Source organism: Oxyura jamaicensis, chromosome 1 (assembly GCF_011077185.1).
Source record: "Oxyura jamaicensis isolate SHBP4307 breed ruddy duck chromosome 1, BPBGC_Ojam_1.0, whole genome shotgun sequence".
NCBI lineage: Eukaryota > Metazoa > Chordata > Aves > Anseriformes > Anatidae > Oxyura > Oxyura jamaicensis.
The window spans coordinates 86,407,251-86,431,380 of NC_048893.1; the positions used below are offsets into that span (position 1 = coordinate 86,407,251).

The 24,130-nt window shown below is 44.9% G+C and overlaps 2 protein-coding genes and 1 long non-coding RNA gene across 4 annotated transcripts; 2 read left to right on the forward strand and 1 right to left on the reverse strand.

Moving 5' to 3' along the window:
* The first annotated feature begins 39 nt into the window (after positions 1 to 39).
* GPR15 (G protein-coupled receptor 15) lies at positions 40 to 1,605 on the forward strand. Its single transcript, XM_035342336.1, has one exon. It carries the CDS (start codon positions 40 to 42, stop codon positions 1,147 to 1,149), a length of 1,110 nt encoding a protein of 369 aa, XP_035198227.1. The 3' UTR covers positions 1,150 to 1,605.
* Positions 1,606 to 13,443: 11,838 nt separating this feature from the next.
* Positions 13,444 to 14,861, forward strand: LOC118178235. Its single transcript, XR_004756106.1, has 3 exons — positions 13,444 to 13,484; positions 13,605 to 13,725; positions 14,419 to 14,861. It is a non-coding gene; the product is annotated as an uncharacterized LOC118178235 (long non-coding RNA).
* Positions 14,862 to 16,966: 2,105 nt separating this feature from the next.
* Positions 16,967 to 20,196, reverse strand: LOC118160295 (apovitellenin-1). Of its 2 annotated transcripts, none has more exons than XM_035314893.1 (4): positions 20,135 to 20,196; positions 18,672 to 18,773; positions 18,174 to 18,333; positions 16,967 to 17,406 (listed from the first exon to the last, which is right to left on the reverse strand). In XM_035314893.1, exons 2-4 carry the CDS (start codon positions 18,730 to 18,732, stop codon positions 17,307 to 17,309), a joined length of 321 nt encoding a protein of 106 aa, XP_035170784.1. In that variant the 5' UTR covers positions 18,733 to 18,773; positions 20,135 to 20,196; the 3' UTR covers positions 16,967 to 17,306. The 2 variants fall into 2 exon arrangements, with proteins under 2 accessions (XP_035170784.1, XP_035170785.1); XM_035314894.1 differs by having other exon boundaries at positions 18,672 to 18,770; positions 20,135 to 20,182.
* Positions 20,197 to 24,130: the final 3,934 nt, after the last annotated feature.

Here is a 24,130-nt window from a genome sequence, read left to right on the forward strand (position 1 = left end):
GAAGGGTAGGGGGAACTCGGAGCCTCCCTCAGCGCCAGGATGAGGACAGCCTGGCCAGAAATGGACCTCAGCCAGCTTTCGCCTGTGACTATGGTCACTTTGAACTACGATGACTACTTCTACGAGGACAACTGCCAGTACAAGCATCTGCAGCACATGACTACTTTCCTCCCCATCCTGTACACTGTCGTGTTCCTGGTGGGCATCATCGGCAACGCCATCCTGATAGCGGCCTTGGTCTTCAAGCGCCGGGTCCAGAGGCTGATCGACGTCTTCATCATCAACCTCGCCGCTTCTGACTTCATCTTCCTCATCACGCTGCCGTTCTGGGTGGACAAGGAGGTATCGGACGGGAGCTGGAGGGTAGGATCTTTCCTCTGTAAAGCCAGTTCTTTTATCATCTCCGTCAACATGTACTGTAGCATCCTCCTCCTCACTTGCATGAGTGCGGACCGGTACCTTGCCATCATGTACCCCGCTGTCGCCAGAAGGGTCAGAACCAGATCCTATTCCACCGGCCTCTGCATCTGCGTCTGGTTGTTATCCTGCTGCTTGGGGATACCGACCCTTTTGTCCAGGGAACTGAAGGAGCGCTACGGCAAGACGTACTGCACAGACAAAGCCGTGACAGAATCCAAACAGATCGTGTCGCTGATGATGTTGATCCTGGCCTTCTTCTTCCCGCTGTTGAGCATCCTGACCTTTTACTGCTCCATCACGAGGAGGCTCTGCATGCATTACCAGAGGTCCGGGAAACACGATAAGAAACTGAGAAAATCCATCAAGATCGTCTTCATTGTAGTGGCTGCTTTTGTCATCTCCTGGGTCCCCTTCAACCTTTTCAAGCTTATGGCCATCCTGTTGGGACTGCGGAAGCTGCCCGACTGTTTTCCTGACATGGTGGCCCAGGTGGGCATGAAGGTGAGCAGCCCCTTTGCCTTTGCCAACAGCTGCGCCAACCCTTTCATCTACTACTGCTTTGACAACTACATCCGCAGGGCCATGCTCAGGTGCCTGTGTCCGTGGGTGAAAGTCAGCAGCAGCGGCAGTGTCTCTGACACTTTGGACACCCGCTTGAGCCACTCCTTATCCAACTTCATCGCGGGGGAGTACGCTGCTAGGAAGAGGAAGCGCTCGGTGTCCCTCTGACTGGGAGCCAGGACTGCGGAGGAAGGGACCTCTCTCTCCAGAGACGGCAGGAAAAGACTAAAGCAAGGAAAGGGGAAAAAAAGAAACAAGCGACAGAGGCAGAGCTGCAGCTGTAATGCAGCCAGCACGTCAGGCTGGAGGAGCAGCACTTCCCTTTAAGGACAGGTAAATGGAATAGGAAACCTTAACCACTGACCTATGGTTCACAGCAATTGCTGTGTCGATGTGCCGTGCAAGCCTGAAAGCGCCGCACCGAGAGAGATCCACAGAGCCCTGCCAACACAGGCAAGGGGGAGGCCAATCAGTTGGAGCCACCCCGAGGCAGGCTTTGAACTGAAATTCCTAGGTTTTCATTCTGCTTGGAGCAAGAAAAAAGTATTGCTTCTCTTCAGTTCCTAGCCTACACACAGAAACATCGCAACATCCTGGAAACAGCCTGATCGATTCTCCTTTTCTGGAGGTTTTCTGAGCTCAGAAATGCAATGTTTTAATGGATTTCTGTGTTACCTGCTGTCATAACTTGAGCCTTGTGCGCTTTTCTTAAAAGTGTCAGCTTCTTGATTATGGGATTAAATCTCAGTTTTAATCACAGTAATTAAAGTAAGCTTCTAGCCCCTATGATTTCAGAAATAAAAAAGCTTGAAGGCAGAGAAACCAGAAGACAAGCCAATGAGACTCCACACTTAACATTTTTTCTTAAAAACAAACAAGCAAAACCAAACCAAAAAAAAAAAAAAAAAAAAAAAAAAACAGCTACAACCCAACCACAAAACCCAAAAAAAAAAAAAACAACACCTTCACACCTTTAAAGATGTTTTTTGGGTATCTGACACAATTTCTGAATGCTTGGGTTGCTGTGTAATGGTATGACGCTGTGCATCATTCAATGTCCAGGTCTGCTGTGTTTAGCTGCGACCAATTTATGTCAAGACATGAGCAAAGTCAAATGCAAATCTGCCTGAAAAGCAAAATGCGCCAGAGTTTCACAAATGTTTGAGTGAAACAGAGAATACTGAGAAACTCTGGGTGCAGGAATGCTCACAGAAAAGGAATTCAGAAGCCACACTCTATTCGTTCATTGATAGGGTTAAATTCTATACATAAATAATAACAATAAAAGTTCTATGAAGTCGTTCCATTCCTATTTAGCAGTCTCTGGGAAATGCAGATGTCTTGCATTTTATATACTGTGGAGGAGATATCACTTGCCCAGTTGGTGTCAAGTCCACATTTTTAACAGCTGTAATACCTCATAGAAGAACAAGCTGAACAAATACAGAGTTACGCAGCTCATCAGAAATCTGGTACTGGACTTCGTTTTCTAAATGCCAGTGGTAGAAATGTTTTCTTAAACCAAAAGTTTTAAAGTGCACAGTTAAAAATATGAATTAGACTTCCAACAGCATTGATACCTTGGCTGTGTTGCAATGTCTCATATTCTGTCGTCTCTCTTGCAAAATGTTTAGCTTAACGTACTATTGCTTGTCATAAATCCAATAAATCAATACCTTAAAGCACCCAGGATGTGTAAGGTGACTGAGTCAAAAGACTGTTAGAAACTTTCCTTCTGTGTTTCCTGATTTTTTGAGATTTCTATCTTTCTTCTCTTTTACACTTAGCCCTTGAAGCTTTTGAACTAGCTTTCGCAAAACCCGCAAACGTGATGACTTTAGAGGCAGAAGACATCACAAAGTGATAAAACAACATATATGGAAACAAATCTTGAACTGCAATAACTAAAAGATATGTAATGATATTTACAGCCCTGTAAGGTAAGGCAATTGCACTTCTGCCAACTGAAATCAAAAAGTCAGCAAGTATACATCTTTGGCTCTACTTTTAAAAAGTAAAATAAGGTGGTGACAACTTCCATGCGATGCTATACAGGAAACCCCTTCCCACTTCACTGGGCGGCAGAGTTTAAAGCTAAGCTATACGAGTTTGGTTTTGTGATCATTCCCTTCTTGTAGGGAAGGGAACGAGGTTTGCCAGGGCAAGAACAAGCTGGTCCATGGACCAGTGCCACCACTGACCCGAGAGGCTCAGACACGGCTTCTCCATGAAGAGAGGGTCTGCATCCATAGTCCTGAGATCACTTAGATTGTTAGAGAAGAGACCTTTCCATTTCATTGAAGCTGAGTTGTTTTCTAGGTAATGAGGCGCAGGAGGTTGTTCCTGGAGGAACACTGAGATGTTTTATAAATCTGTGGAAAATAACTTTTATTTTAATTAAAGAGGGTGGTCTAATAAAAAGAGTTACGGTCTCCGACCTAGGAAGAGGACACAAGGACTTGCAGGGTGAACGGTGGTACCCATGCGGATGGGCTGCAAGGCTTCAGAGAGAAGACAGCTATACCAGAACAGCTAACACAATTCATCAAAACCAGAGAGAAATGGCAAAGTCCTGAACACTGGTCACAAGGGAAAAAATGTGCAAATGAATGATGGAGGAGGTACGTCTCTGATGTAACTGCAGCACAACTGCATTATTTACAGCTCTTCCCTCGCCTTGCCTTTCCTCTGTATTCTCTAACATCCGTAGTGGGGCTAACTAGTTTGGGTGTTAGGAATAAATCCAGGTATTTGCATTTTTCTTGAGCTTTGTGGCAGTGCTGCTTAATGAAAGCAGAGACATGAAAGCAAACCTCACCCAAGGGCAGCGCAAGCCCATCAACCACGGCATGGACCCCAACCCTGCCAGGGCCAGTAAAGGCAAAAGCATCCTCCAGCCATTGCGGGTGACACCAAGGCACGCAGAGAGATGCTGGGATGTGTGCCTGGGTCACGAAGGAGTACCCAAGACACACAGCAGCTTTTTGTGCTCCCCTTCCTTCGCTGCGTGCGTTTTTTTCTCCCCCCACTACCTCTTCTGAAAGATTTTGTTTTTCTTCCTCCACGTGAGAAACTTTACTCCCCACACCTAACTGCCAACCCCCTTTTTCAGGTTAACAGATGCACACAGGACGACAACTGCGCTTTCAGACCTTCCTGTGTCTGAAAATCAGAATGCTGCAGTTCAAATTTCAGTCTTGTTTGCAGTGACCTTCAAAAACTACTGTCTCAATTGTCTCCTCTCACCAACCCTTTATCATCTGTCTACCTTCGTTAGTATATAACAAGTGGCTTATTTTTTAATTGAAAAAAAAAAAGAAGAAAGAAAAAGAAATCTGTGATCTACATTCCAAACAACCTGCAATCTCTATCACTGAAAAAAATCACATCATGTTTTAAAGAGCGTTTTCTTAGTGAGTCAGACTCACTTATTATTTCCCTCAGCCTCAATCCCATCCAAAGCAGAACAATCTCTTTGGAATATAACCAATCTACAAGAATTTCTGTTATTTTATGTTAGTGCTGCTGGTTTCATTTGGTTTTGCTTCAAAATACCAGACCAAACTGGAACAATGACCTGGAAAACCTACTAGGATCTCCTTCCACTGCCTAAACCTTTCATACTAGCCCCTGGAAAAAATAAAAATAATAATAATAAAAAGCTAAATATTGCAAGGCTTGAAGAGAATCACATGTAATGCCACAGAGAGAAAAAACCTCCAAAGGAGGCAACTAATTCAACAAAGCAAAACTCTCTGGATTATTTTAGGCTTTCATCCAAAAGACCATACCCTATGAAGGTGCTTATTTTATTTTTGTGAACTGCAGACCTATTTTAGAATGTAAATGTTATTTTCAGTTAGTTCTTACAAGTGAAAGACAACAGAAGTAAGTTGAACAAACTTCTGGAATTTTGACTATTTCGTGTTAATATTAATTATTTGTATGTTAGCACTAATATAGCTTAGGATGGCACCAAAATTATCTTGATTTCAAGTAATTAACCTGGTAGGTTTGAGTAACATAACAGCCTGCCTATTTTACCCTTGTTAAAAAAAGCTTGTTGACTCTAAAGTGCTTTGCTGTGTGACATGGAAGTGGTGTGATTCTGACATGACACCTACCACAGATCTTGGTAAGTAATTTGGATTTTTTTTTAAATAAATTAGAGATGATTCCAGCTATGAAACACAGGTTTTGTTTGTTTGTTTGTTTGTTTTTAATCTAACTTCTCCTTGCATTGTCATGGAAATGTAGCGAAGTATTACCAACTGGAAAGCTGTTCTGGGTGGGAACTCGAATCTGCCCGTCCCACAGAGCTTTTGGTGATTTCAGAGATATTTTGGTACTGCCTTGGAATGAAATCGAGACCTCTGAGGTTTCTCATGAAAACAACTACAAATAAAAAAAAACAATCTAGAGGTTAGTGCTCTTTCCTGAGATGTACACAATTGAAGGTCAAGTGCCTCTGCTTCTTGACGTAAGTCAGACCCCGGTCAGATGCATCTCTTCGTCTCCGTTTTGGCTTCAATGAATCAACATTTTCCAGAAAGAAAGTGTTTCATCTCAACACAAAGGAAAATTGTACCCAGAATTGATGCTCACTTATCTGGGCAAGGAATTTACACAGCCTTCATCTCAGCACCAGATGCACCAATACGGACAGCTCTGCACAAAGACGCTGCCATGCTACGTCCAGTAACATCTGTTGATCGCTGCACAGGAACAGTAAAAGAAAACACAGAAATAAGACAAATAAGAGAAATAGAGAAATAAGAGAAAATATTTATTTTTTACAGGTGCTAGTATAGCATATATTGTAAGCGGATGCCAGCTAATGAGTGGGGACACTTACGTGCACATTTAGCAGTTAGATACTGCTGGAATACCAATTTGCTATCCTCATATAATCACTTATATTCATGAGTCAACAGAGAGTTGCGAGCAGATCTGCAAGCAGTGAACACAAATCATTACGTGCTCCAAAATTTCTAACTGAAAAACGATCTCGGTTCTTCTCATGTTTAAAAGGCTTCACCCAGTCAAGGAGCATATTTTAGGTAAAAGCCTGGCAAAGGAAGAACAGGAAGAAGTTACCACAAATGGCTTAAAGACAATCCTACAATGGGAAATAGATCCATACAGATTGGTTACCAAATATGCCAGGGTTCTGCATGCTGTCAGAGAAACTGAGATTGGCTGATGAACAGGAACAAGGGAAGAGCTACCTAAATTCCTGCCCAGTGGAAACACGCACTGACAATGCATTAAAATGGATTCAAAAGTAATTACTATGCTACCTAATGTCACACACACAGGTAGCCCTAGAAAACCAGAAGCAGCCCACATTACTTCATGTAACATTTTAATACTGTACCACAAAACCTGAAGTTAGTGCACTCGAGGTTTCACTAACAACCCAAGCACCTGCTTCATTTCCAGATGTGGGTCTTCAGCGCCCTGCTGGAGTCCCATTTGCCCCTCCTGTCACAGGAGGTTTTGAGGAACCGAGTACCCACACGATGTTCAGTAAAATCCAGAGAGAATCTGGCCCCAAGCACCTAGGCATCAAAGATGGGAGTTCATAATAAAGTAAAAGAACATGAAATACGGGGGATGAGAAAGTGAAGAGGATTCATTACTTGGAAAAAAAGCCCTAGCAAAGGGCAGGCTGGTAGGGTTGATATTTATTTTTAAATATGAATTGAATTGCCCGTTTTATTTTCCCAATTCACCGCTCCTGTGTTTTTGTAACAGATAAATGCAGCTTTAGAAATAGGGGTCACGTGTTGTGTTTGAGATCACGCAACATTATCAGTATCAATCATCTAAATAATGCATTGTAACCAAAATACATCTTTTTACACTTCAAAACAGTTTCCTTCTTAGTAAGAGATTCTTATTCTTAGTCAGAAGCTCCCACTAAGTCCCGTCAGTGAACTTACTTCCTCTACTGTTTACTTTTCACATTTTCTAAAGTACTTGGGGTTTTACCACAGGCATCCCTACAACAGAAGAGAAGAGACCAGTGGTTCTCTGGAAATTTGGACTGCATTTTGCTGCTTTGGGTACTGGAGTTGGGCACAGGGGAGGTAAGGCAGGAATCTGTGCTCAAAGAAAACGCTTCCCACAAAGTGACTGGTGACTTCTGAGGCTTTCGTTTGTGGATGTTTAGCTTCAGACCCTTTGCAGAGCACTGATTTCCAGAAGGGGCTGAGTACTCACTTTCTAAACAAATGGTTCTTCCAAAATAAATCAATTAGATAATCACACAAAATTACTCGATGTGTCCAACAGTCACTAGTCAAGTCTGAAACTAACCCGCCTCTGTCCCAGAATTTGATGGTCTGTCTCTGTTTGTAGATAAAACTAGCTACTATTAACACAAAATGACAGCTGCCACCTGAAGAATTCCCTTTGTTTTACCCTCAGTTTGAGGCAAAGAAAACCAGAGCACGAAACTGCATGGCACTCTGCTCTGAGAATGAAACTTGGACAGCGGTTTTAAAATCCATCCAATTTTGCAGTCGAGCTTTAGAACTGGTAGGCAAAATGACCAGGACAGACCTAAAATGCAGAGAAGAGTTTTTCCACCAAGGAACACTACGTATAAATCAATATATTTGCTATATGCAGTCGCACGCACCTGACTTGACCACTCGCTCGACTTCCCCCCGCATGCTGCCTAAACACCTGCATGACCACACAGCCCCAGTCCTCGCCGCCCATTTCCCCCGTCACCCCCTCCTCACCCTCCCTCCTCTGGGAACCACAGAAATACCTACCCACGCTTCACACGCAGCAAAACATTAAAACCATAAAAAAAAAAAAAGATGCACGCTTTTTTTGCGCAGCTTTGAACCTGTGGGAGTTACCCACCACGGGTGCAATCATGCCACCGAAGGAAATGTTGCAGGTAAGGGTGGGAGCTCGACAGCTCTCAAGAAATACATGCACATAAACCTCTGCTCTCCTCATAACTGGCCAGGACACTACAGACTACAGAGGGAGGGGTGTTAGGAAGCAAAGAGAAGGCAGATGAATGCACCGAGAAGTGCAATTGCATGCCCAAGACCTCCCAGCAGCTCGGCTGGAGGTGAAGTGAATGGCACCCAGCTATTTTGAACTCCCACCAAAGAACGTGGCACTTCAGGACATTTAGGAGTAGTCAGGTAATCGAAAAACCCGTATGCACACCTCGCCAGGGGAGACAAGGCAGCTGAGAGAAAAATCAAAAGAATAAAGGAACAGAGAGATTTGGAGAGCACCCGCTTCTTTGCAGGAGCAGAGCAGAGCATACAGCAGGTATGAAGTGTGATAAAACAAGGTGCCCATGAGAAACTAAGCTGGCACTTGAAAAGAGAAGACATTTCAGAGCTGGGCTGCTGCCCCCCCGCCCCCCCCCAAAAAAAAAAAATAAAAAAAAAAAATCTAAAAGATCTAGCTGGAGGAAGCCAAGGATAATCCTGGAATAACCCAACAGCTTCTAGGGCGAAAGTTTTGAGAGGATGAAACCATAGCAGCGTAGCATGCTCTCACCTGCAGAGCTCCTGCAGAGGCTGCAACCATCCCGAGGCTATTAGAAACATCTAAAATCCTTGCTGAAAGGTGATACAACCCTCCCACTATTCTAATTTTTCAAGGACTTGGGCAACTGGACCAGTGACGCTTATAGGTCCCACTGTTAAATACCAATTAAGGTCGATGGGGAAACTCCTGTTTTCACTGGAATCATCCGGAGTTTTATAGGGCTAACTTCAAGAAAGTTGGGGTTTGGCTGCATGATAAGACAGAAAGCCTAACCCACAGACTGCGTAGCCAGCAGTGAACTCAGTGGGATCAGTGTGCCCTCTTTCAGAGTTCATGCTAGTGATTCATCTCCAAACAGTCTGAGGTCCCATGAAACTCCTATAATTGCACAGCCCCCCACAAAGACAAGAGCCGTCTGAATAGATGCTCCGGGCTGTGCTGCTGGGCTCAGTTCCCTGATGGCATCGGCCACAACTTCCCCAAATTGCCATTCAGCAGGTGATGGTGACGGGAATCTCAGTGATGGATGAACAAGGCCTGGGGGACTGGGACTATCTGCTAGGGTTGCAAGTTGACACCCAGGTGCACGCTGGCGTTTCTTCCACCACACCAATCCTGCGAACCAGCCAGCTGAAAGCAGCTCAGGTGTCCTAAACCCATGTCCTAACCCACAGCCAGTGCATTACCCACCCAAACACCAGCGGTCCATGCATTTGCTTCATGTGTTTGAAGGCTCAGTCTCCCTTCTACGGATGCCTTCCCTGGGCCATGTCCCTGGACAGTGCTTACTTCGGCCAGACTTGAAAGCCAGAGCTAGAGAGCAAGGCGAAGCATTTCAATAAATAAATAAAATAAATCTATATTTGTCATAAGACCTGATAGGATAGCATATGCCCTAAATCAAGTTTTGTGAAAAGGTCCGGAGGAAGTGAAAAAGGAAGATTACAATAAAAACAGGATTTCCAAAACACTGCACAGAGTGAACGAGGACCAAAGTATACGTTTTCAGTCTTATAATTAAACTAGAACAGCAAGCAGCTGTCAATTTGTTTCGTGCTCAATCCAGCCATTGAATGGCAGTGCCTGCATTTTCTCGAGGCCAGAAAGTAAAGCAGGGCCTCCTGCCCCACGGTGGGTAGGGTTTATTTGGTGTGCGAGACACATGTGGTGCCACGGTAAGAAGCTGTAGTGTTGGTGTCTGCCAAGAGCTGTCGATGGCTGCTGGTTACAGTCATGGAGAACGGCTCCTGTTGGCAGACGGGACAAAGACACGCAGACTTCCTTTTATTTTAAGAAAGCAACCATGTTTTCTGACTCATGTTTTAACGCAAGTGTCATTACCAGTGCAGCACAGCTGGAGGAGACCTCAGGCAATTGTCTAGATCACCAGCAAATACACGTCAACCGTTCATGACACATATCTGACAAAAAACATAATGGTAGCAATTCACTTCTCCTCAGAATTCAATCAGTGCACTGGAAATCATTAAATCCCATGCAGATCTGTTTAGAAGGTCCTTTTCATTGCTCTTGAACTTGCTGGTTTACCCTCGAACCACGTGTGCTTTCTTTGCAAACAGGAATGGAAAGAAACCTCCAATTAAAAAGAAAGCTGATGGGCTGTGAGGCCGTAACCAGCCATCAGCACCAGCAAAGCGCCAGCTCACTGGGTTGTGCCAGCCAGCTCTGTCACTTGCTTGGTCATGGCAGTAACACCACAAACATCCGCACCCTGTGGCAGCAAGTGCTTGCAGAGCAGGGAAGTACTTTTAAACCAAAAAAGGGTAGTTTTAAAATAAAGAAGGGCAGGTTTGTTTTAGACATTAGGAAGAAATTCTTTCCTATGAGGGCAGTGAGGCCCTGGCACAGGCTGCCCAGAGAAGCTGTGGGTGCCCCATCCCTGGAGGTGCTCAAGGCCAGGCTGGATGGGGCTTTGGGCAGCCTGGGCTGGTGGGAGGTGTCCCTGCCCATGGCAGGGGGTTGGGACTGGATGAGCTTTAAGGTCCCTTCCAACCCAATCCCTTCACACTCAGGATTTAGACTCCATGTCTGGCCATGGCATGAGTTAGCAGTGCCTGTACTGCCTGCCAACCCAAAAAACCTGCAGCACTGCCTGGTACTCTTCTATCTTGCCTTTTGCCACAAGCATGTTTCTCCAGGTTGAGCGAAGGCAATTGCCTCCAGCCTATTTCCAGCACTGCATGTGGGCTGGCAAAAGCTACAGACACCTGCTGAGGCGACGCGATGCAGACGGGGATTTTTCCTCCCTCCGTCTGTCGCCCAGTGCACCCTCTGCAATAACGCGTGATGAAGCAAAAGGAGCTCACCATTCAAGTGGAAAAAATTTAAACCAAACCACTGGTAAGAAGTCGCTGAGGAGGAGAACAGAGTTTACACGGACAAAGGTAGCTTTTACAGACACGGAAGATGAAAGTTAGTATTCTCTGCCCTATTTACAGCGCTAGCCTCTTCTGAGCAGCAGCACATCAGCCCCATCACTAGGATCAAGACAAGAAAATGTACTTTCATGTGACACATTTTTTAGAGAAATGACTGGAATCATTTCAGGACTATTTTGGATGAAGAACTAAATATTTTAAATATTTAAATATCTAAATATAAATAAATATTTTAGTATTAAATGTCGTGTGAGCATTGATTTTACACAATAGATCTTTGTTTTTCCGAGGTATCAAACTGTTATTTGGGAGGATGGATAACTGAAAATAAAACTAGCATTCTCTCCCACCAGCGCTGTCTAGCAGTTATTATATATGAAATGTAACTAATTTCAAGTCAACTTTATTAGAATACTAAAAGTTCCTTTTAAACCTAAAATCACTGAAAGCTTCTACCTGCTAAAAGACTCAATGAGTTGCTTAAATAGCTAAAACAGCAGTACAGGTATGTAACTCCAGCAGTTTTTGACACCCCAACAGGAGAAACACAAGAGCCTTCCCACTTCTGCACTGAGCAAAGCAGCTCAGAAGCTAGAAGCACGGGAAACCTAAACATGCTGAATTAGCTAATAGCAACAAAGGCAGCTTAACGTCACCTCCTCCCTTCAGCATTAAGCCAAGAATACGAGTGTGACCTCTAACTATTCAGGAGACTAGACCTTTTCTTTTTTCTTTTTCTGTTTTCTTTGCAAAACAAGAGCCCAGCGCTTTACTGACCACAACAGAAGACAGATGGATCCTGCAGATGACGCCGCCTTCGCGGCACCACGCACGCCATTTTGTGGGTCCCGGCGTGCTGCTCCGCACCCTGTGTATAGGCCAGGGACATGGGCAGCTTTGGGAGAGCATCGCAGCCAGGACAAAAATAAGCCCATCTTGCAGTTCGCAAAGGATGAGTTGCATGTTTTCTCTTCAGTGTCCTCTGCAGGCCCTGACCTGAGCAGCCTCCACAGCAGTATGTGAAGCAGGTTAGCTGGGGTGCTACTGCGGACCTGGAGGCAAGAGGCTGTGCAAAGGGCAGACCTGTGCTCTTCACTGACTCACACCTCAGCTACACCTGTACATATTTATTCTGCTGGCACATTCAGTGCCACTCAGGGCTGAAGGGAACTTCTCTGCAAAGCCATTTGCAGAGACACGGCCTCCCGCGAGACATGGCTGGTACCCAATGCTATGGCCTGTACTCAGACACCGCAGTGTTCCTGGCGCGTTAACGAAGCCAGTTTTATCTCTGCTACCTTCAGAGCATCCTTGTGGGTCCCTGCCAATAAAACAACCTACGGCTACAGGGCGGTTAGCTCACACCTGCAGCCACCCATGCTGCGTGTGTTTAGGTCTGGAATAGCGAAAACGGAAATGCTTCTAAAAGTGTTTATTTTTGCGGAGTCGCCTCGCCCCGCACCCCCCCCAAAAAACAAAGCACACATGGAGGGACTCTGCACTATGGGGCCCCTCACCCCATGGGGTCGTCACACCCAACCGAAAGCTGCCCCCGCCTCAGCAGCAGGTACGCCTCGTAGCACAACCCGAAAAACCCAACTTCGGCGTGGAAACAACCCAAGGGGTCCTCCCCACCCAGCCTGGCCATAAAGCAGGGGGGTGATTGGGGCAGAACCTCTCCTTCCTCCACCTCCTCCTCCTCGTGCTCTGACCCCGCTCTCCCCATACCCGCACCCCCCTCGAAGCAAGCACGGAGCAGAGGGGTGCTCACCCCCCCTTCCCCCCCCCATCCGCCCCAGCCCTACCTGAGCGCCGGGGCCGCTCCGCCGCCGCCCCGCTCCGCGGCGGGGCCTGAGTGTGGCGGGACCGGGGCCGGGAGCGGGGCCCGGGCCGGGGCTGAGGCCGGGCATGGGGCCGGGGGAGGCGGCCTCGCGTGCGAAGGGCGCTTGGCGGCGGTGCCGCTCTGAGTCAGGGGCGGCCGCAGCGGCGGGGGAGAGAGGGCTGCGGCCGAAAGAGAGAGCGGCGCTGAGTGATCTCCGCCGCCCCCCGGCCGGCGCCTGGCACGCAAGGGCTGGCGGCCCCCACACCGTGCCCGCCGAGCCCCCGGGGTGCCCTGAGGGGAGAGGGGTGGCCAAAGGGTCTCTGAGGGAGAGAGGCAAGCATAAATTTTATTTGTGCGACTTGCTTTGCGTGGCTTTGTGTGTGACTTGCTTTGCGTGGCGTGCTTTGTGTGCCTTTACCCCCCCCCCCACACACACACACCTCCAGCTGTCATCGCCTCTTCTTGCAAGAAGGCGTGTGAGGAAGAAATTCTTCACTCAGAGCACTGGAAGCTGGGGATGCCCCATCGCCAGAGAGGCACTATGCCATGTTGGATGGGGATCCCATCCGTCCCGATCTCCTGAGGGATGTCCCAGCCTGCAGCACCCTTCAGCTCCCTTCCCACCCGCTCTCTGTTTCAGCTTTCTGCTCCTGAAGCACTTGTGCTGCTTGTCAGCCCTCCCAGGCACAGCAGGGCATGGTGCAAGCCATTTGCTCGTCGGCAGCAAGGTGTAATTTTTCCATGTCCAGCAGGTAAAGGGAGCTGGGATACGTAAAAACCGAACAGTTCTGTGCCATCAGAGGCTGAGCAACAGAAAGCTGTGTAAAGCACTCAGCACGGTAGATATTTACCAAGAAAGGGCGTTTTTGCAGAGATCAGGAACACACGAGATGTTATTCATCCATCTCAGAAACGACAGCAAACGGACATTTCTGAAGATTTCATCTCAATGGATTCAGTTGAACCAGTTATACCACAAGCTTTCCAAAGCTGGTAAGTGATTGATGATTACTCACAAAGAAAGTTTCTATAGCATGAATATCAACCAAAGTAAACACTTCCCTCACAAAGTCTCTCCAAGAATGTCAGGGCACTCAGTGAACTTTCAGAGGCATCACTTGGGAAGTGATTTCCGTCTCTATTTATAAAGAAATTGCAGGCAGATTAAGCTGTTCATTTCTACAGAGCAGATGTGAAATAATTTGAGAGCAAAATATAAGACCCCTTCACTACCAGTCCCATCAGTTTTTCCCAGGATCCATGTTGGGATAAAATGCTTTCAATTTCTTTTTTTTCTGCCTAGTCCCAGCCTGAATGCAGTGTCAGATCTCATCTGCTAGTTTCTGCTTTTAAAGAACTTGCCAAAAGATGATGCCTGCAATGTCAGGGTCATAAGGGGCAGTGGCAGGTTTTTTATTTTGTAGATTGTCCTACTTCGTAGATTATGCAGCAGATTAGCCAACCAGAAAGTTTTCTGTTTACTTCTTTTAAAGGATACAAATGCTCAGATAACTCTGCGATTGTGCGATTTGGGAGAATCAGAGATCTACGTGCTGATTCAGTTTTGCCCATATACTAAAACTGATCAGATATCAAACATGGTTGGCTAGGATTTTCTGGAGGTTACACTGCAGAGGAATGAACAGGTTATATGCGTGTTTAACAAAATATCAAAACTGCATTAAGTTTTAGCATGGAATTCACAGAAAGTGCTGCTCTGCTCCAGCTATGCCACAATTCAGTAGAGAAGTGACACCGGTTTGCCTTGACAAAGCAATACAACCAGCTCAAAACACAAGGTAAATTCCCCTCTACTTTCCAAACTTTTCCCTACCATTATTTTTTTTTAGTGGCACATACAAACAGAAGTCTGAAGCACCAGTTTCCAGGACTCACAACTCTGCATTCACGCTCTTTCATAAGACTCATGACTTTCTTTTTTTTTAAGAAGGAAATACACCTGGAGTGCCCAAGCACTGAGAACAAGCCCCCTCCTGAGAAGTTGCAGGATGGTGAATGCAGGAGTGGATTTAAGCCACAGAGCTTTGCCTGATAGGGTTACATTTGGGAAGAAAGAGAGAGACTGAGCAGACACGCAAAATAAACAGGTAGGAAATTATTTCTGCAGCAGAAAGGACTGAAGTTTCTATTTTTTTTTTCATGTGGTCAACATGCTTATCAGCACAAACTGCAATTTTCTAAGCCTTTTTTCTCAGTACTGATGCATTAATGTAATTCAAATATGCATGTGGCACATTCATGTGTGACCAGGGAAGCGGAACTAGTCTGAGCAAAACTGGCAGCAATAAAGAAATCTGCAAAATAGGTCTGCAAAAGTGGTGAAGTACCTAAAGGTGAAAGAGCTTGCTGCTCTGCGCAGACTGATTTCACTCCAACTGTGCATGGTACCATGTACCTGCTGACACACAGAAAATGTGAAAAGAGATTTATTATTCAAGACAACTGCTAAAGTACAAATTTATGTCAACAGCTGATCCAAATAATAACTAAAACATGAACAACCCCCCAAACATAGGAGTCCCATTTCCCCAAAAGACCATTGTCCTGTATAATTTGCAGCCTGCTAAATTGCTCCAACACGACAAGAGCTAGAGCACGTTTGGGTTTGTGCTGAAGCAAACTCCTCTCGTAGCGGACACCTTGGAAGAGGAAGTTGAGAGTGGGACAGTAGGAACCTTTGGAGAATCAGGTACTGCTGCCAATAAGTGTTTCTGACCTATAAGAAAGAAAGTGGATATGCACATTTTCAGCATCCAGTGCTCTGCACCAAAGAAAGCCTTCCTGCTCAACTAGGACTTTCTTTCCCCCCTCATAATACTGCCCAAGCAATACAAGTACTGAAGCTTCACAATGGCAAAGCCTGGTCTCTTGACAAGGTCAAATACTGTTGTAAATTGTGGACTGCAGGGTAAAATCCAAGGCTGGAATTGTGCTTGTAAGACAGGGCAGCTCTTCTACCAGCGCTAGTGGGAGGTTGGAGCAGAGATACAGGATGAAATATAGCCATTGTCTGTTACAAAGCCTTTTGTCAGCTATTTGAGTTCATTTCTACAGTCAGGCTCAACTAGGGGAAGGGATAGCCTTGAGGTTGCTGATTTGTCTTCCTTCAGCATCTGTTGCTTCTCCCTCCTCCCTGTCACCCCTCACTTCTCCCCTTGCTCTCTTCCATACGTCCATGACAGCTGAACACCAATGTCTCCCACTTCCTCTGTGGGCTTTCCCCCTTTTTCTGCTTCCTCTACTCATTGCTGGTTACCAGATAACCTAGAAAGAGTGTCAGGGAGCAGCAAGCGCTGGGCTGCTCTAAGAGGGAGGACAAGCCAGGAGCCAGCAGGGACCGCAGTATGGGCAGTGACGCTCCCGTTAACTCTGACCCCAGCGAGTAGAAACCAGAGATGTGCCCTAAAGGACAGTAGTGTTGCTTTGCAGTTTTAAGCAAATCCCCTTTTGTCAGACGTAGAAATGCTCTCCCTTCTGAGCAGTAGCCCTGCGTATGTGCCTGTGACTGCTAGGTCTCGTGACTAGCTGTGTTTTGTTTTAGCTTCTGCTGCAGTTTCCCACTTTGATTTCAGACATCGCCTACTTGTTTCTGCTTACTTGATGATCAAGTGGGTGGATTTCATTACTTAATGTGGGCATTTGAGATTAGGCACAGTTACACAAGGCTGGCACGGACCTTCTAGGTCTTCAAAAACAGTTCTGGGCATAGGTGCCCATCTCATAAACTGATTACCCTCCATCCTGAAACTACTGAGGGATTTTCCCCTCCTTTCTCCTTTGGAAAGGCTCCCTCACTGCCTGGATGATGAATCGTGCTTTCAAAGTCCTACTCAAACTGATGCACAGTTTCATTTACTGGCACTTGTTTTCCCAAGTGATTTGAAATCTTCAGACACTTGATGCAGGTGCACCTGCTTGCTTCTTACCTAACTGAGGAGCACAATCAGTAGGACTCAAGACTTCATTGTCTGTCTTGATGTGAGGTTATGGTTGCCATGTTGTGGCTACCCCAAAAGATGTTCAGGTAGTCATCCCATCCTGTCCTGTCCCCTCATCCACCAAGAGGAGCCTGAGCTTAGTTAAATGTGCCTGTACTGTCAGGGTTTGTTATCACAGCCTGCAATGACTTACTGTGAATCTTCGCTCTGTTTTCAGCACAATGGGGTGCCAAGGTGGATGTGATTTAATAATCAATACAACTAGGAAACCTAAGGAAGTGTAACAACAATAATTTTTTTATTAGAGGGTCAATAGCCAAGTCATTCAGGAGGAATTAATTTTCAAGATTTGGCTACAGAAGAGCTCTGCAATCTCATTGCCTTCCCCATGCCCAGCAGCTTTATTTTTTTATTGTTATTTTTCTTTTTCGGGGGAGACTTCAGCAGGTTTCTTCCATCCTTTGGTCTTTGACGCTGGGTTCCCTCTAGTGGCATTAACAGGAGCATCGATTCTGTGTTATTGACTGATCTTGGTCCGTAGAAGGGGCAGGGGGAAGAGGACACTGCAGGATGCTACCAACTCACATCAGGAAACACTGACTTGTCTTCTTCTGTCTAGTAGCCTAGCACTTTTGTGTACCACAGGTTCTTTATTTTTTCCATCAGCTGTTCAGCCAGTAAACTGAGTTTGGTCGTTTCTCTGATGAGGAAGGTCCTGCAGGAGACAACAGCATATGTGGTAAGATATACACGTATGTGAGTGAGGGTAGTCTGCATCTGCAGTAGTTATCAGACTACTCTTCTTTCACACTGCCTTCTTCATTGAGAGTGCAAAGCTCCTCAGCACCCCTAGAGGGGCTTTCCTCAGAAGATAGGAATTGGCAGTCTGTATTTTCCATGACTTAGATGAAACTGTATCTCTTGGGTCATCTTGCTTTTCCTTTCAGGAGTAAATTATTTCCCCTTCTTTGAGGAATATGTATGATATATGTATGTACATATGTATAATAATATGTTAGAATATGTATATGTTAAAATATGTATATGTTAGAATATGTTAGGAATATGTATAATAATATGTTAGAGCCAGTTCTGTGAATTGAGTGCCACCAGTGTTTGCTGGCACCTTCAGTACTCAGCCCCTCACAGACAGCACCACACCACCTACCCAGCTCCTTCCAGGGGGACTGGTGCCCCACCAGCCAGTGGCCTCTCCCTCACTACCCATGTCTAAAGAGCAGTATTTGCTATCCCTGTGAGTATCGTGTTCAATGTGCGTCCCTGGGAAGAGACTGCACTCTGATATGCAGCCATATCAATCTTGCTTTTCATTATAGTCACATCAGACCACAGTCTGATGTTATTGATTCATTGCCCCTTGGGTCTCCTTCTACTGATAGTTTATTAATCTGTTCCTTCTCCCACTCCTCCCTCTCCCTTTCCACCCATGGCTAGTGCAATGCTAGTGCAGATTTTCCATACCTGGTCCCAACAACTACTGGAGTCTGGGCAGCGTCCGCCAAGAACTGACCAACTCTAGGGGACATCTTGTTCACAGTTTCGTAGATGTAAGCTGCAATTGCATCGGGGATGACCAACCAGTCACGACGGTCTCTCTCAAAGATGGACTTTGAGTGCACTTCTGAGAAGGAGGAGGCCAAAAAAACATGAGGTTTCTCTAGTCCTTCTGATGTCTTCCCCCACGCGCAATGGGAAGAGACATGAAATTCTCAGGTTCAAAGCCTCCCCCAGAATTTGCTCTAGCAGCATCCGGTAGCACCTCATTGCTAATTTTGGGGCACCTGAGTCATAGGCTTTACGTGCTAGAATATTTGCACCAGGTATGGACGGTTTGTACACCAAGCTCCTACTGTCTGGTTTCACTCTGGCTAGCACCATATATTAATGTTTTTACCTTGTGGATGGGACAGACTTCTCTAAGGCAAGTGAAAACCCATCACAAAAGCTTTTCAGACTTACCGGGAACGGTGGTGCTAAGGAGCAGGATCAGAGCTATCACCAATGCCCTGGATTGCACCATGGTTTGCGGCACCAGTTCAGCCCCGTACACCAGGAGACCTGCTGGAATCACAACACAATGCTTTGTTTGTTTTCAGAGAAATAAAACATGTCTGTTAAACACCACATTTGTGCAACAGACCTAATGAATAAATGAAAAAGAAAGCAGGAAAGATCGTTCGGTGTGTTTCTTTTGAAAGAATGAGGAAAAGATTGCACAAAAATAAGTATTCTTTTATTTATATAACAACAAATATCTACGATGAATGATAGCTGTCAGAGTTCCAAGGAATCTGTGACAGTTAAAGTCACTTTTATTTATGTATTTATTTATTAGAGAACTAAAATTCCTTGTTTCAGTATTTGAGCAAACAGATAAAACTGGCAGTGGTCAGAATAGACTGCTTTTACACACAGGTACAGCGGCAAAAAGTCTATTAAGGGAATTTTGGCTCGATCTTTTGCAAATGGCTCTAAAGAATCTTGTGCTAGTCAGTGCTTCATATAAAATGATCTGAATGAGCAAGTGATCCGAGTGTTTTGTCTTGAGCTAGTTGAGAAAAAACTCAACCAGTTTCTCGTCTTTTCCACGCTGTGATTAGTGAATCAGATAGCAACCCAGGCAGAACACGTTTTTAGAAGGGAGTAAGTACAAACTTCAGTCTCATCCAATATCCTTTTGTCTATTAAAAAAGGCAGAGGAACTCTTAAAAGGTTGGTACTTAGTACATTGAAAGGATGACATTGCATCTTATCAAGATTTTCAAACACATTGTATTTAAAAGGGTTTTTAGAAGTTAAAATTGATTTCCAGCCTGAATTACAGGGTTGCATGTCAGAACAACACGGATAAAACATTGCAGTGCTAAGAACTGCAATGGCAAAAAAGGCTGCAAGCCTATTCCTTATGAATACTTTGCTAAATCCCGTTCCAGGTATTGGCACTAGTCACTGCTCCCTCTTATACCATAGTAAGAGGATTTCCATTTTGTTCTTCTTCTATGCACAGATTACCTCAAAAAGTTAGCACTCCATCTTCACTAGATATTTGTCAGCTAGCAGCAGTTCCTCAGTTACCACCCTCCCTCGATTTTTAATCCTAGAGCAAATTTCTCCCTCTGTAGACAAAAGTTAGAAATCTGCTTCCCAGGAGCATAAAGAGGGGATCTAACCCACTTTAAAGTCTGTAGCCCCTGTGTTGAGAGCAGCTGGGAAAAAGTTATACATCTTCCAACACTGAAACCCCGTAACCCCTACCATGGGCTCGACACTCCTATGAGCGTCCTACGGAGCCATCCATCACTCAACTTCAATCCAGGTTGCTCAAGCACTCGCACCCTCTTCCCCCTCCACTCACTTCCCTATATCCTAGATACACCGGTCCCAAAGTCCATACCACCCAGAACAGACAGTGCAGCTCTTACCTGTCTTGCTTTCTCTCTCTGAGGCCGAAGCTGAGGTAGATGCTCATCTGAGACACCGGCATTTATGCAGAGCTAATATAGAGATAGCAAGGGGTCAAAGGTCCTGCTTTGTTTCCCCATTTGCTCTTTTGCTGTTATTGGGATTTGGTAACGGAGGGTCAGTCTGACCTGAGCCTAGGAGACGTGGAAGGCAGCTCCTGGGTCACTGAGTCCCCTACTTTTCAGGCAACCATGTCATGGAGGCCCCTTTCATAAGCTGACCAAATTCCACATTAACAGTAGCTGGGCTGAATTGTGCTCCCACTGCTCCTGTGGGAAGGCCCATTCTGTATTCTCACTGTACTGACAGATGCAAATTATTTGTGGCTATTACACTCATCCATATTTCACCCTCTCTGTCCAACACCTGCATTAACCAGCTGATGCACGCACATAAGCGCGCACATCCATGCTGTGCTCTTGCAGTTCTTCCGTCCCCACATCCAAGCCTTTTTGCACAGGCTGACAAGATGGGCATGCACCTGAGCCAGCTGTCAAAACATGGACTGGGGAAATATAATTCCTCCCCAGGCTGCTTGGGGAACTGGACCCACTCAGAAAGCAAGCGTTCCCCTTTCATAGCTGAGGCAGCCAAGTCAGTGATTGCAGCAGCGATACAGCTCAGGGCACTTCATTCAAGAAGGCTGCCAATGGGTTCCCAGACAATTTTCCTACTTTCTTGGTGAAAAGATTTTTTTTTTTTCTTGGAAATAAAAAAAGAACTAAAAACCCTCCTGAAAATATTACGAACATTGACCAAAAAAAGCAAACCAAAACAACAACAAAAAAAAACAACACACAGAAACAAACCATTTTGCACTTTTGTACAAAAAACAGCAACAGAAAAATCTTATTAATGCCTAATGACTACTTCTAGAAGTCAGAACAGAGAATTTCCAGTTCCACTTCTGGTGAAAATACTCAAAAGCAGTTTATGGTCTAGGAAGAACACACAGAAGCAAGAGTTTGTAAGTTCCTTTATATTTTAATGATACATTCAACAATCATTGAAAAGAATCTACACATTTACCATCTGCTCTTACAGCTGCAATAACACTCAGAACACCAGTACAAGGCACATTATAGGCATTAAACTTAACAGAAATAGCAATGAGCAGTTATTACTAAAGGTGTTAATTAACGTCACATCATCTTTCTCCTACATCAGGTCGGCAAATGGCAGTCTCTGACCGTATTAAGGGGGTGTTTTAAACTGATGTGTTGCTCGAGGTAGTAACGCCAAGGGGGTTTAGCTGCCTTGTGCAGTGATATGTACAGCTGAGGAGCTTTGCATTGTGGTTGCTATCGTGAGGCAACTTAACCTCCCCACCAAGTTAGCCTAACTTTACCTAGTGCTATCATGAATACAACCCCAGAGATAGCAACTGGGCCTTTCAGCACTTTCTACTGCCAAACAGGCAATTGCCAAGCCCAGATCAATGATTGCACAAGCAGCAGCCCTTGCCCCCCGTTCCTGGAATGGCATCCTGGAATGGCAGGGTGCTCTGCAAATAAGCAAGAAAGCCAGGTATTGCGAGTCCTTTCTGAATCAAAGAAAAAATAATGCATTACTTTTTTCTTTTTTCTTTTTTTTTTTATTTTAATCTTTCTTGATGAATCTCTGGCCTGAGGTAGAAAGCAGCTGACAGTAGAAGCGTGGATGTCCTTATCTGCCCCATGGGGCATGGTCACTTACTCATTACATTATTATTTTAACTAGGATAACTCCAGTGGCTATCAAGGCACTCTTGATATAGGAAATTCATTCTTGATGGTAAGGTATGTTCCTTCAACTGCATGACAGGAAGAAACAAAAGTCTAGAGTGACAATAACTAAAATAAGAAACAGATCCAATTTCTTTCACCACAAATGGGCTGACACACGAACATCAGCTCTTTGGAATGGCTAAAAAATTAAACATCAGTAAGTTACAGCCTAGAAAGAATGAGGCTAGGCCATTTCCTACTGCTATTTCTTTCAGTGTGTAGTATTTGAGCAACTCAGTTCAATCTCTCATTTAAAGAAGTCAAAGATCTAGTAATCTTACTGGAAAAAAAAGGGAATATACATAGTATTGAGCAGTGCTGTTGCAAAGGCTTTCATTTATAGCCAATTAAAAATAGAAATGAGCATTTAAAGTGTAGCCTATTTCCTTCCAGCTTTCCTGCCTGCTTTCAGTTGCAAAGTATGCATTTAAAGATTTCCTTTCTAATTGTTTCACAGCCCACCAACTGGTGCTTTATGAACTACAGTGTTCTGTGGACCAGATCTTAGCAAACTTGGTACTATTTCTGCCTCCCTGCTGGAAAACATAATCGACTTCTGTCTGCAGTTTAAGTCACAGAATTAAGTTTGAGATATAATCAATTTTCCCTGAAGAGTTTTGTTTAACATTTTTGTAACTATGAACAAAGTGACTGAAGAGTTGCTCAAGCGTGATAAAGATAAAACTCTTCAGACTTCACACAGCATGATTTGTGTGAATTCACACAATTTACAGTTAGTCACCATGGCACAAGCATGGGGACCACAGTGACAAGTAGTGATGGAAGGCTTTCACGGTATTTAGATCAAAAAATGCAACCTCTGCAGTTGGTATGCTCACACTAGAGGGTCGAGCTTCAGCCACTGCTGCTGTTACACACAATCATCTGGGTTTTCTTAGTGAAACTTGCTGGACATGTTTTGGCTTATACACAGTTAAGCATTAAGGAAAGCAAACTCTTTCCTGTGCTACCGTATCAGGATCACAACTGATGTCCCAACAGGCTCTACTCTTGAAGGAGAAGGGCATTCCCTGACGCCTGGACATTTGGGCTGGGTTGAGAAGCTAGTGGATCCTGCTGCTCTATCTCCATACAAAGGAATCAGAAATATAGCAATGTCAGCCAAGAAACTGTAGGAAAATGAGTGCTCTCCATTGTAGCCTTTGGTCGACCAGCAACTGCATCAGATATCCAGCTAGGAGTGCTTGCTTCTAGCATTATGTTTCCCATCATTGTCAAAAGAAAATAAAAAGGGAGGTGGGCAAAATGAAAGCATGCCCAAGTCAGTCTTCCAGGGACATCAGTAACTGGGACATCAAAGAACAAATGATTGAAAGTGTCCCATGTGGCACTGGTTGGGAAATAAGCTGGGCAATACAGTGATTAACCCTGGCCAATCTCTAGTGCCTCTGGGTTACACAATAATTCACAAGATGCTCCTCAAGCTCCTTGCCAACAGTTGAGTCTTGAATCCAGAAGAGCCTCTGGCAAGCCAGTTTCCTGTGGAAGCAGCCAGCATGCAACTACAACAACCAGAAAACATCAATTTTTCCAGCACATCTTAAACAAAAACAAGGGATGAATCACATCAAAGAGAAATGGCAAGCCATTCCCCTTTGCAGCTGGTCTCAAAGCACAAAGAAATCCTGTGTTCAGGTTGCAAGGTAAAAGAAAACCTGCAACCTAGCTGTATATCAGATGCACCATGTCTTCAGAACTGGGGTGTGTCGGGGTAAAAATCAAGAAGACAACAATAAGAATTGTGACTGTAAGACTTCTTCAGTGCCCTTTATCCCACGCCATGTATATAATACATGGCACAGCAAGCAAAGGGAGAACGTAAAATGCATAAGAAAGCGTGGATGGCTAAGGAAGCATACAACCAAAGTCATGCTTCCTAGAGTTGAAGGAAGTTCTAGTCCACCATATGAGGGACACTAGTCATACCTTGCTCAGTCCCTGTGGGGACAACCAAGCTTTGGTAAATTTAGCCCATTACATTTACAAATAAATTCAAGTCTGCTTTAAAGGCTAGAACAAGCATCACTATAGGTACTAAGCTTAACGTAGGGCAGGGTGTTTCAGTCAATATAGGAAGCATGAGGTGGCAACTTTCAGGTGTGCCAGTGAGCCCTTATTAAGGCAGTTGTACATCCTTCTATCATCCTTCTGTCACTGTGATTCTTCTTT

Excerpts from the sequence above, each read along its gene's own strand:
- GPR15 (XM_035342336.1), top strand. The coding sequence starts at position 40 with ATGAGGACAGCCTGGCCAGAAATGGACCTCAGCCAGCTTTCGCCTGTG.
- LOC118160295 (XM_035314893.1), bottom strand. The coding sequence starts at position 18,732 with ATGGTGCAATCCAGGGCATTGGTGATAGCTCTGATCCTGCTCCTTAGC. Across the intron at positions 18,334-18,671 it reads CCTTAGCACCACCGTTCCCG|AAGTGCACTCAAAGTCCATC; the intron begins GTAAGTCTGAAA and ends CCTCCTTCTCAG. Across the intron at positions 17,407-18,173 it reads CCAGTAGTTGTTGGGACCAG|GACCTTCCTCATCAGAGAAA; the intron begins GTATGGAAAATC and ends TGTCTCCTGCAG.